Source organism: Watersipora subatra, chromosome 6, assembly GCF_963576615.1.
Source record: "Watersipora subatra chromosome 6, tzWatSuba1.1, whole genome shotgun sequence".
Lineage (NCBI taxonomy): Eukaryota > Metazoa > Bryozoa > Gymnolaemata > Cheilostomatida > Watersiporidae > Watersipora > Watersipora subatra.
In genome coordinates this window covers 22,948,150-22,961,461 of record NC_088713.1, presented here as the reverse complement: position 1 = coordinate 22,961,461, position 13,312 = coordinate 22,948,150, and the positions used below count along the sequence as shown (strand labels likewise).

Below are 13,312 nucleotides of genomic sequence, written 5' to 3'. Positions count from 1 at the left end.
TTTGTACTTTAAACTACATGAGGTTATCAAATTCCATTATTCAGAACAAATGATGCAATAATTGTATTAAAACACTTGTTAGAATATTTTTGCTTTACTGCTAGCTCATGTGATAGGAGTCATGAGCACTTGGTCAATTAACTGCTAAATCTAATTGTATTACATCTACTACCATTACTACCACTACTATGCGTCCATATTAATGCAGCAAACATACTTGGCTTCTCTGAGACCTAGGGTTCTACCAGCAAGACCGGCTTGTTTACTGATCTGATCAGCCTTGTAGCCGGCTTGATAGGTTTTCCTTTCTTGTCTAGCATGTGGTTCCCAAGAGTAACCTCTGCTCTGCGCACCAGTCCATCAGATCCAGGTTTGACATTAGTGACTCTCCCTATCTTCTAGTCGTTTTGGTCCACACTGTCATTCCAAAGTAGAACAACATCTCCCGCTTTGATATTTTTGACTTTCGCAGTCCATCTTTGTCGTTGGGTTATGAAACTAAGATATTCCGCTTTCCAGGCTTTCCAAAAGGCTTCTGTCACTGCCTGAGTAACGATCCACTGCTTTTTGGAGTACACATCCTCTTCAGGCAAGTCTCCTGGGGTGGTGCTGAGAGCAGCTCTTTGCCAGTCAGTAGAATATTTGGGGTCTTTATTCCCTCATCTGGGTCTTCGATGGCTGTTCCAGTCAGCGGTCTGTTGTTCACAACGTTGGCGACCTCACTAAAACAGTTCTTAGAGTAGTAGAGTCCATTCTGTACTTCACATTCAAGACATTCATGACTGCGCGGATCGAACTAATCATGCGTTCTGTGACTCCTCCATGGTGGCTTGCTTTAGGAGGATTAAACTTCATAGTAATCCTGCTACGTTGAAGATAGTCGTCAACCATTTTGTCAGCTAGATTGAGCTGCCCTTCCATTTCGTTCTTCATCCCAACAAAATTTGTACCGTTGTCACATATGATTGTTCGAACCGGACCGCGTATAGCCATGAAATTACGAAGTGCGAGTATCAGACAATCCGTTGTCATGTGGTCGAGCATTTCAATATGAACAGCCCGAGAATAGAGGCAGGTGACTACTAGTCCCCAGCATTTCCTCTCCGTACGGTAATCCTTCACATGGAATGGGCTGAAAACATCCATTCCTACATGAGTGAATGGTGCCGCAAGTTCGAGTCGCTCCTTTGGAAGGTTAACCATTTGTTGTTTCATAGGTGTTTTTCCCAGTCTCTTGCACAGTATGCAATCACATAGGTGTTTCTTTACTGCTCCTGGTCCATTTACCAACCAGTACCCTGCTTCTCTGATAGCACACAGCGTTGAGCAGTATCCAAAGTGCTGAATCTTGTCGTGTTCTCTGGCTATAATCAGTCTTGCAACGTGAGTTTGTTTTGGAATTATTACTGGATGTTTATAGCCATGGCTCCAGTTGGAGGCATTGGTTGCTCTTCCACCTATGTGCAGTATTTCTTCTTCTGTGAATGGAGAGAGTGACGAGATGCCTGCTTCTTTCTTCCCTTTTGGATAAGCCAACTGCTGTACTTGACTCACTATGAATTTCTCTGCATTTTCTAAGTCTGTGACAGATATTTCTGGTTGTCTCCATGCTTTCTGTCTTATGCAGCCCTTTAATATTACTATGCCTTTCACAAGTTGTTCCATATTGCTGTAGCGATCATATCTGCTGGCCAGATTGATGGTGGTCTGAGCCGAGAAGGTTTTCATCATTCGCACCTCCTTATCGTGGTCATCCACTGTCACATTGACGCTGTTCTCTTTAATGTATCGCTGAATACATGGTTCATGTAGAAAGTCTGGTCCCTTAGTCCATGTGGTCTCCTCGACAAAATCTTTTGTGGAGCATCCTCTTGACGCCCAGTCTGCGGGATTGTCTTTTGAGCGTACATGTTGCCACTGTTCCACCTCTGTTATGTTTCTGATCTGAGTAACTCGGTTTGTCACATATGCATGAAAGTGCTTGTTTTCATTTCTAATATATCCCAGAGTTATAAGAGAGTCTGTCAAAAATTCTTCCTTGGTTATTTCCATCTTGAGCTCTTTGCGCACCACACTGGCGATCTTTGAGGCTGTTACAGCTCCTTGAAGTTCTAGACAAGGTACAGTCGTTGGCTGCTTCAGTGGGGCCACCCTGGCTTTCGAAAATACGAGGTTACAAGTTACAGTTGAGTCTGTGTGCTTCAGCCTGACGTATGAGCAGGTTCCGTATCCAGCTTCGCTTGCATCACTGAAATGGTGCAGTTCGACCGCGGCAACGTCTCCTGTCTTGTAGCATCGCTGAAATGCAATAGAGTCCAGGTGGGTCAGGTCTTTCAGCCAACTTATCCATTTTTACTAACCTCTGGTGTGAGAAGTTGATCCCATGATGTGTTTTCAGCGGTGACTTTCTGCAAAATCCTCTTGTCTCTGAATACTATTGGGGATATGAGTCCTAAAGGGTCATAGATTTGAGCGATGGTTGACAACACTCCTCTCTTGGTCATCTGTGTTTCTATCTTTGGCGAATTGAAGCGAAGTGTATCTGTGTCGACGTACCATTCCATGCTAAGCGTTCGTTCCTGCGGTAATTGGTCTTTGAAGATGTTGAGATTTTGTGCGGACTCTACTCTTTCAGATTCGGGAACAGAGGTGAGGACCTCCTTGTTGTTCGATATCAACTTGTGCAGCCTTATGTTTCCTTTAGTATATATGGCCTTTGCTCCTTGGATGAGATCTTTGGCATCCTCCAATGTTTGGACACTAGTCACACCATCTTCTACGTAAAATTCCTCTCTCAGAAAGCTAGCTGCTGCAAGGTGTATGGTTCCATGGTCATTTGCAAGCTTTCGTAATCCAAATGTTGCTACCGCTGGTGAACTTGTAGCGCCAAATAGGTGCATGTTCAGACGAAATTCCTCAATCTGCGTCAGTGTTTCATCAATCCATAAAAACCATAAGTAGTCCCTGTGATCGGCTTTGACTTTGAAATTATAGAACATCTGTTCTATGTCGCAGGTTCTAGCTATTGGTTCTCGTCGAAACCTCATCAAGATTCCGATCAGCAATTTCATATGATCCGGGCCACTGAGCAGTCTATCGTTGAGTGAAACACCATTAAAACGTGTGCTAGCATCCATCACCACTCAGAGCTTTTTCTTCTGCTTGTGTCGAACACTGAAGTGTGGTATGTACCACACCTTGCCAGGTTCCGATGAAAGAGGAGCTTTCTCAACATGGCCTTGCTCAATAAGCTTATTCATGAACTTCCTGTATTCTGCATGGTAGCTGGGTTCAGCCTTAAACTTCTTAACGAGACCTCAAAGTCGGCTCTCTGCTTGCAATCTGTTATATGGCAGATCTGCTTCATTCTTGAATGGTAATGGTATCACATAGTTTCCATTTTGATTGCGAGTGATTTCCGTTTGCTTAATTTCCAAAAAAACTTTAGGTCGTCTTGTGAGATGTATTGTTGGTCATTGCTGGTGTCCTTGAAGTTTTGTTCCAGCAGATTTATAAGTGCTGTAGTCGTTTCTGTTCGGAAGACATACTTACCTGGTTTCTGATTGCTGCTAGGTCCTCCACCCATAGTCCAACCAAAAAGGGTTCTGACTCCGAAAGGAAGACCTGTAGAGCCTGAGGGAGCGGGTCTCATCTCAAGCGGCTGTAGAATTTCTGGATGATCCGCCCCGACCAGTAGTCCTACTGGTATATCAAGTCTTGGAGGAATTTCGGCCGCAATTTTCTGGAGATGCTGGTACCTTTTGGCTCTGCTGGTGTCTGGTATCTGGTCGCGTTTGCAAGAAACATGGTCTCTTCTGTATGCACTTATCTGCGCATTAGTGTTTGTAGTATAACCTCTGAGCATCAGATGGTCATTCCTCTCTATGTCCACACACTCGGATCCATTTATGGTATGAATTGTGACATCTCTTCCTATGTCGTCTGGCTTTGCCTGTAGCATCTGTACTATATTTGAAGAGATGTAGCAAGCATCCGACATACTGTCGAGCATAGCATAGACCAGTATTTCTCTTCCCGTCTCAGCTGACAAGTATACAGGCACTAGCAAGTTACTTAAGTTGCCCCTTGTTCCGATTGCTCTGCAGCTGAGTTCCTTCCTCTGCTGCTCAGTCCATGAAGCTTGAGATTTCTCCTGTGCCTTCTCCTATGAAGCTTGGTTTGTTATCGGTTCCTTTGAGTTGTCCATAACTTCCGACTTACCCATAGAATTGTCAATTTTTAGGGGTATCCAGTTGGGGTCATGGTTGACAGTGGCGTGTCCCTTCTTATAGACATAACACTGCTTTTTGTTTTTGCAGCCTTTAGCTCTATGTGCAACATTCAAACATCGGTAACACCATCCTTTCTCCTTAATCACCTTGTCATGTTTTTCTTTCGGCATCTTCTGCAGTTTAAGCATTCAGATGTGACGTGGTTGCTCTTTGAGCAGTAGAGGCAAAATTTACTGCCGTCTGGATTTTTTGTGTCGCTTTTAGCTAGGAAGCTCCCAACACTCCTCTTGTCCGATCTCTCCTTTCTGTCCTTCTTTTCATTTTTTCTTTCCTATATTTCGGATGTCTTACTTTGTGTTATCTCCATGCTGGCAATCTCTGCTTCATCTTTAACAAACTCTTCAAATTCCTCAAAGTTTGGGTATCGTTTAGCCATTCTATTATTCTGTGCGACTACCCTCGGCCATCGTAACTTTAGCCACTCCGGTAGCTTGGCTATTATTTTTTCATTTTCTAGGGGGCTGTTCAAGATTGATAGCTGTCCCATAGACTTTTTCGCACTCTGCAAGTATCCAAGAAAATCACTATACTCTCTCAAACCCTTGTAGTCCTTTGATCTAATGCTTGGCCAATCAGAGAGCTTTTTAAGAAAACTTCTAGTAATGGTGAATTCATTGCCATAGCGATCTTTGAGTAGACTTATGGTGTCGTCATAAGAAACAGTTGTGTTGCTACATAGGTGGCTTTCCACACATTTTCGAGCCTCACCGCTTAAGTACTTCTTGAGGTGACGTAGTCTGTGGTGCCCGGTTATCTTCTCAGCTGTCAAGTACTCCTCTAGGTCTACTTCCTAATCTGAGTACTGCAGAACATCTCCATAGAAGACGTCTGGCTCCACTGATTTTCTGTTGGTATCCTTCAACGCATCTGTAAACCCTTTGATTAGTGTAGCTAGAACAGTAGAGTTGGAGGTCTCTGAGAGGGCTGGTGATGATGGTGGGGTTATCTTACTCTCTGGTAGGCTGTTGAGTAGCTTTATGTTTCTAGTGGGGTTGCTGTTGAGTAAATCTGAATCTTCTCTCAATGGTTTCTCGGTAGAAGTGTTGGATCTAGCAAGTATGGAGATTTGTGTAGAGTTACTCTCTCCTGATTGCTCTGTTCTTGACATGCTTTGGACATTCTTGGTCATGAGTGATGTTGCCTGTTTTTGCTTATGAGTTGTGATCTTGATGTTTGATGGAAGTGCAGCATCGACATCTTTCAACAGCTTCTGGAACAGTTTTTCTTCCTCATCAAGTTGTCTACTCCTTTCTTCGGCTTGCTGTTTCAAAATTTCTTCTTGCTCTGCTTCCTGTTCCTCGATCTTGTTGTAAATGAGTGTCTTGCATCCGTCTGCTCTAGAGATAACTGTTGCATACTTCAACTTTGTACGTTCAGTTACCTGATCCTCGTCATTATTGCAAAGTGGAACTAATGTGTTTTACATTTCACATACATTACCTATGTTACTATCTAATTTATCACATACACTATATAAGCAACCTCACTTATGTGAAAGTTTCTGTAATGCTGTTGGTCTTTGCTAAGCATTTGCTAACCGTTCATTTACAGTGTATGGCCAAAGATATTTGCCGTTAAGCACTGAATATTCTTGTAGATTGCTTATGAAATAGTGAGCAACAAGCCGTACACGCCAATTAATCCCTCATCAATAAGATTTATAGAGGAGTCCTACAGAAGGACCAGCAAAGCTCCAATTAACTTTTCATCAGGTAGACCTACACGAGATGGTGGAAAAAAGAGCTGACAGAGGTATTATTAAAAACATTGCCCAAGCTCCCACAGACTCCGGAGACTTTTAGTCAACGCTATACGTGAACTCCGATTTACCTCAGAACACAGGACTAAAGTGAACGGAATACCTCTGCTGAACCCACGTAGCAAGAAAACCGCACTTCTCCGCTGGAAATGCCTAAATCCGTGTCTGGCGCATGACAAACGGATTTTGTCGCAACATAATATTTTGTTATGAAACAAATTTTGTTGCAACATCATATTTTTGTTATGAAACTATTTTACGTCAGTCTGATGTTAACCAATGGAGTTACATGTTATTTTAAGCACCTATATATACAGAATATTCACCTTGATTATAAAAGAGAGAAGTTTGTCATCTTTTCTACATTCAGTAACCTCGGAAGCACCTTTGCTGATACACTTGTACTCATAGCTATATTCACTCTTGTGCATTCACAGACTCTCTGCCAAGGCTACTCGCTGTTCAGGCAAGTGACTCTTTGTTATGATACAGCCTATGGGCAGAGTTATTTTTCAAAGTGGTGGGAATTTTCTCTTTTATTTTATACTATGCTTTGCAACATTTGTAGTATATCTTATACATCTTGTTCTTTACTCTAATAGATAACATTTGATAGTGGGGTAAATACAACCAACCTCATCTGGTTTCTTTATTTGACATGGTAATCAATTCAAAATCAGTGTGGTAAATGCAACTCCATTTGATAGAACTTGTCACAAGATAAATTAGCCTACTGGTCTAAAATGAGTGGTTCATTCTAATGAGAAAATAGCACAGGACTCAGCGTTGCCTCGCAGACTATTCTGCATGAATTGGACTCAGTTTACTGGTATTTTAAGTCTAGACAATTGCGCTTAGAACCCAGATTTGCTCTTCAGCACACCATGTCTAAAATTTAACAAACTGGGCGCCCGACAATTGAGCAAAACAATTCTATTGGTGTGGTGGAGACAAATCTGAAGTGAAAACTTATTACAACTATATAAATGCTCTAGAGTGATACCTGTTGTATATGCGTGTGTCTGCCTCGTGCCCACTCGTATTGCAGGAACTTAGGTTACGTATGCCAGTTCGGTATTGAGAGGTCGCACCGCAAGTACGTGGGCCTATAGGAGTCAACTATGTGGATGACTACGAAAGTTATATAAGCATGTGACAAACGGCAGACGAGGCTTTTCCCTTGTGGATTTCTTGGTGAGTGCACGTATTTAACATGGCGCAGTCGGCAGGATCGCCGATGCGTGGTTGTTAAAAGTGATTTGTGCTGTGATAATTGTGTTCAGTGTTTTACAGGTTCTATACCTTGTGGTAAGTGTTTCGTGTGTGGTTTCCGTGTTTACGGTGTAGTGGTGTTCAGTGAAGTTTAGTGTTTGTGGTGTTCAGTGAAGTTTAGTGTTTACGGTGTAGTGGTGTTCAGTGAAGTTTAGTGTATGTGGAGTTCAGTGAAGTTTAGTGTTTACGGTGTAGTGGTGTTCAGTGGAATTTAGTGTTTACGGCGTTGTGGTGCCGAGGGAAATTTAGTGTTTACGGTGCAGTGGTGTTCGGTGAAATTTAGTGGTGCTTTTAACACTGGTGTAGTGTTCGTGTTGTGTTACGCGTCAATTATGGCATTTAATTTTAATGAGTTTCCTTCATTAAAATTGAATAGTGATGACGTTAATGGTTCATGGAAAAGATGGTTTGATAGTTTTCAAATTGTCGGAGAAATGGTTAGTATGAGAATGGGCAAGGATGAAGACGGCAACCATAAATTTAGTGGCCGTACGAAACTTCTTGCGTTATTACACGCAATAGGTAGTGATGGTAGAGATGCTTTAAGATCTGTTGGTTTTCGTATGTTGGATGAAAATTCTACTTACGATGAGGCAATAGCTCATTTAGTTACTATTTATGGTACTGATGAAACGGTTTACGTTAAAACGATGAGATTTGTTACTGTTTCACAAACTGCTTGTGAAAAGGAAAGTGATTATTTACTACGAGTTGAAAAACTCAGTAGAAACGTTAATTTTGGTGGTAATGAAGACGTAAGGAAAGAATTTGCTCTTGCAATAGCTGTTAATGGCTTGCGAGAAGGTTCTTTACGTAGGCATTTAATGCAGCAAACGGAGTTGAATTGGAAAATTCTAACGGATACTTTGAGGGCCAGAAAACTCGCGCGAGAATCTGACGCCATATTGGAAAGAGCTAGATATAATACTAGCGAACTTAGTGTTTCGGAAATTTCGACAAAAGCTCCTAGAAATAAATATAAAGTAAGAGGAGCCAGTCGCTATTCAAGTTCTGATTCAAGTGCTTGCGAAAATGGTGAAATTAACAGAATTTCACAAAGGCAACGTAAAAGTTATTATGATGAAGGGTCTAAAAATAAATACTCTAGAAAATGGAGTAGGAATTCAGGTTACGAATCTCCTAGATATGATCGTAGGAGCAGGTATAGAGACTCTAGCAGGTCTTCAAGAGACTCTAGCGTTGATAGATATAACCGCAATTGGCGTGTTAAGTCTAAGGATGGACACTCACCTAAGAGTGATGATGAATGCTACAACTGTGGTAGTAGAGATCATAGGCTACGTAGTTGCCCTGCAGCTAGATGTTTTATATGGAATAGGAAAGGTCATACTAGTATTGACTGTAAGAAAGAGGGCGCCGAGAATACTCGGAAAGGTGAATATAGACACTGCTACAACAGAAGTAGTAGCAGGGAAAGTGACCAGAGTAGGGGCAAAAGCCCTGATAAAAGAGATAGCCGTAGTACACGTTCCCACTTCCCAAGTAGAAGTGTAAGGTTTTCATCTGCAGGTCCTAAATGACTAGATAATAAAATAGTAAGGACCTTGAAGGTAAATGGTAGTGAAGTTGATTTCACATTTGATACAGGTGCTGATGTTTCTACTTTGACTGTTCAGACATCAAGTGAACTTGGTTTAAATTTGAAAGAGTCAGATCAACACCTTAATGGTGCTGATGGCTCAAGTCTAAAAGTTCTTGGATTCAGTAGAGTAAATATAGAGAGCTCATATTGTACTACCGATGCTCCTGTATATGTGTTGGAAGGTTCTAGATGCAACCTTTTAGGAATGACAGAACTTAAAAATCTTAATTTACTCGCTGTCATTAATGGTATGTGTACGGATAATTTCGATCCTATTCAGAAATTTCCTAAGGTGTTTGAAGGCTTGGATGTTACGCCTGGTATGTTTTCCATCACATCGAGAGGTGAGGCGAAACCCGTCAGGTTGTATTCCCCAAGATCAATTGCAGCTGGGTTGAGATCTCAGGCTAGGAAAGAGCTTGGTAAAATGCTCACTGAAAAGGTTATAGAACAAGGAGAAATACCAACTGATTGGTATAATAATTTGGGTCTAACAATAGCTCCGAAATTTGGTGGTAAAATCAGAATATGTGTGGATTTAACCAATCCAAATAAGCAGTCGTTGTCCCGACTATGTTCCATAACGCTTATGCTTGTATACTACATTTTCAGATACTTTACTGAGTTATATATATCGGTGCTGATGTCTGTTGCCTCTGGTGGAGGAGGACCCGGAGACGGGGAGCGGCCTGGAGACAGGAACGGAGCGGATGGCCACAAAAGCCGACCAGCTAGGAGTACCGACCAAGTCGGCAAGGAGACTAAGAAGTCTAAGGGAAAGGCCAGACAGATATATGGCAATGAAGGTAGATTGTTTTGCTGGTTTTGTGGTTGTTCCAGGGATCACTATGCAATTGATTGCCCTAGCAACTATTGTAGGAAGTGTGGTGGTAAGGGGCACTGGTCAAAGGAGTGCAGGGTTTCAGTCTGCAGTTACTGTGGTGAGGTGGGACACATGATGACTCAGTGTCCATCTGGAGGGGCCTCCTTCACCCGAAAGGGAAGGAAGCTGCCGGAGGAAAGGAGAACAAAGATTGGCTCTGACGAGAGAGCCAACACCAGCTCTGACGAGGCCTTGGCAGCGCCTAAGCCTAAGGTAGCCAACCGTGGCACCAGCTACGCGGCTGCGTCAGGTAATTCCAAGGTAAGGCGACCTGTGGTCGATAAAGTTCAGTCGTTCCTGGATAACATAAGATCTGATTTTATGTCCCAGGAAGAAGTTGATGCCAAGCGGGCTGACATCAACATGAGGAAAGCGGAGGCCTTGGCTGCCTACAACAGAGCTATAGCTAAGCTAGAGGAGGATGAAGACGACCTTCGTCGACAGGTAGCGGCAGATCGTCAGATGTACGATGCCTTGGCTAGCTTACACGAGCTTACCCAGAAGGTATCAGGCTCTGCGATCGGAGGTAAGAGCACTAGAGGCAAACCGGGGAGTGCAAGTGGCAACACGGGCAAGTGGTTGGTTTAATGACTTACCTAGCTGCTCTCTTTCCTTGTCTACTTCCTCCTTGAAGCTTATGAACTGCTCCTTCATCGTCTCTAGCACACCTGTTGTCTTTTTAACCAGCTTCTGCGCATCAACAGCGGTAACTTACTGGTCTGCAGCGTTTTGGACAACTTGTCTGTAAGTAATAACTTTTATGCCAAGTTTCAATCCTAGACAACTATGATGATATAAAATAGCCTTTGAATTTAGTGTGTGATAGGTAAATATTGTTCAAATTATTCTTTTTTAAACATAGCTAAAGCAATATGACTCGGTAGCCATTGTAGATCAGACTGTTGCAGTATGATACTCAAGTCTAAAAGGCAAAGAGGTAGAGGCACATTTCACTGTAAGGGCCTCATTATGCTGCAGCACTACAATATATTTATTACTCAACCAGCCTTACCAAATAAAAAGTGGTAATCTTCCATCTTTGACTCCACCCCAATCGCTCGACTTATTGATGTTGGGTTACTGGACTCTGCTCTCACTAAAGGCTAAAACTCCAGGAGATAGCTGCAGTTTTTCAAATCCTTAGATAAAGTCTCTGCCAAGCAGTTCATCTAAAATTACATTATTTTTTATCTAATGCTCAAAGATTCTATGTCATTAAATCTTTCCAACTTGAAGTGAATTCAGGCTTGTGTATAATAAGGTCACTCAATCTTGAAGATAACAAGATAATTATTAAAATATTTACCGTACTTTTCAGACTATTAGCCGCTACTTTTTTCTGATGATTTGAGCCATGCGGCTCATTTAAGGGTGCGGCTAATCTGTGGTTTTTTTCATCGCTACGGCGCATTAATGGAATCTCCAATTAGTGTGCTTTTAGCGGTGAAAGAAAATACGAAACAATGCCTCACGGTAACGTTCTGTTAGGCACTGAGTTAAAAAGCGTCGAATAATACGAAACTGTGCCATTCAACACTGTTCTGTTTTAAACAGCATAGTTGCTACCACGTTAAAAAGCACAGTTCTGAGTTTTACGGCCTATAAAAAGGTGCGGCTTATGTAATGTTTTATTATCGGTTTTTGGAAAATAAAGCAGATACGGCTTATATAGGAGTGCGGTTTATAGTCAGAAAAGGACGGTAATTTATATTATAATTGATCTAAATGTTTGTTGTATAAAAAATAATAAAATCGTTATCGTCGTAGGAAAATCGCAGTCTGCTACAAAACCATGTGATTACAAAAAAATCAATAAAAAAAACACTAACCTGCTTCATTTTTTTTGCTCAGATATTCATGAGAGTTTGTGCCTTTCTTTTAGGCACCATGGCGCTACTTCAATGATATAAGATTTGCGCCAGGAGGTTGACTCGCTAATGTTCTCAGAGTCATCCTCAGCCTCTACATTTAATTATCTCATAACTCAGCTCTTCAGGATGCAGGATCCATGGGAACTAAGCATACTGCGTAGCATTGTGTGATTGTATCTTGGCAACAACTAGCAAAATGGCAGCCTTCATGAAAACTAACTTCTTTCTCACAACTTTCATTTTTTACCACTTATCGTTTCCCACCGATTTTGGGACAAAAAATAAGGGGGTGCCAGGCACACTTAGCACCTTAGGAATCTACGGCCCTGACATAGTGAGACAGACTTGGTTGGTGTTTATATGATTTCTCCAGAGCTCTGCCACAAAAATCTTCAATGGTAAAGGCTCGCAAATTATGACATCACCTTTTTATTATTTGTTGTTGTGTGCTCTTACCAGTTATTATCAACTACGATGACATTAGTGACAGGTGAAGGTAGGACAACTCCTGAGAACCAATGAAGATGACAAAGGAATCAGTGACATTAGCTCTCCATGAACAGATTATTGCTATGATAAATAGCTCAGATTCCAAGCACCATACTATGTTTTCCCGATGATATTAGACACTAACCCTCTATTTTTATTGTGATGTTGAGGAACACAACTGAGGCTAATTAATTTCAAGCATTGCGTGATCTCGCGAGAGTGCGATTTACATATAGTCCTAGAACTACGCCACTGCAAGTCGACAGTTTATCAATGAAAGAATATTTATTGAAGCATAATCATATTTAGAAAGCAACATGGAAAGCATTACGAATTTTTCAGATAATAATATTACTGCAGCAGCAACTACTTTCACAAGAGTCCACACCTGAAGTTGACAAAATGTGGGTAGAAATTCCTGTCATATACAAAGCAATCCTATCAACGTCTTCATAATTTGAATTTTGTCCTTAGTTTTGCCATCTTCTATCCAAAGACAATAAATAACCCCTTTGCGGGCGAATTTTCAAAACTAAATCAGACCCCTATGGCGAATTAATTTTCCGAAATGTTTTTTTTAAAAAGTTCATACAGTTTTCTGTGTGTTATTATGTGCACATATCTATGGTTAAAGATGCATATGTATACATGTATATGTCCATAGGCATATATATATATATATATATATCATAAATGAATAAAAATGTATAACATAACATATATGCTTTTTATAATAATTGTCTATTTACGAATTATATTTTCGAAAGCATTCTTCTTTACAAAGCCATTCTCCTTTACATTTCTCCTTTTCAAGTAGTACTTGTGGTACTTGTTAGTTTCTGTAACAAAGAGCTCCCACAAAGATGTACCTCCTGGATTGACAGGCTCAAAAAACTTTTCAAAATATTCTACTGGCTGAGCATTTACAGGAGTAAATACTGGGCCTGTCACTGCTACAAACTGCTGAATTGTAGGAAATTTATCTCTGTTAATGTTGGTTATATTCTTCCAGGCACTGGCATCACTCCTACTCACATACTCATCATTTCTGCTACCAGCCTCTTTATCACTGTCACTTCCAGATGTCAAGTCATTCCAATCACAATCCGAACTTGATTCGCCGTCATCTCTCGCTAGTAAATC

The 13,312-nt window shown here is 41.3% G+C and overlaps 1 protein-coding gene and 2 pseudogenes across 1 annotated transcript; 1 reads left to right on the top strand and 2 right to left on the bottom strand.

The window, feature by feature from the left end:
• LOC137398130 (ATP-binding cassette sub-family F member 1-like) overlaps nucleotides 1-13,312 on the top strand; it is a 743,032-nt pseudogene that overhangs the window by 282,980 nt on the left and 446,740 nt on the right.
• On the bottom strand, nucleotides 234-3,137 carry LOC137398765 (uncharacterized; annotated as a pseudogene).
• LOC137398764 (uncharacterized) lies at nucleotides 3,386-3,961 on the bottom strand. The gene has a single exon (XM_068084949.1). The coding sequence runs from the start codon at nucleotides 3,959-3,961 to the stop codon at nucleotides 3,386-3,388; it is 576 nt and encodes a 191-aa protein (XP_067941050.1).

Coding starts and splice junctions, on each gene's coding strand:
- LOC137398764 (XM_068084949.1), bottom strand. CDS start 3,961: ATGCTACAGGCAAAGCCAGACGACATAGGAAGAGATGTCACAATTCAT.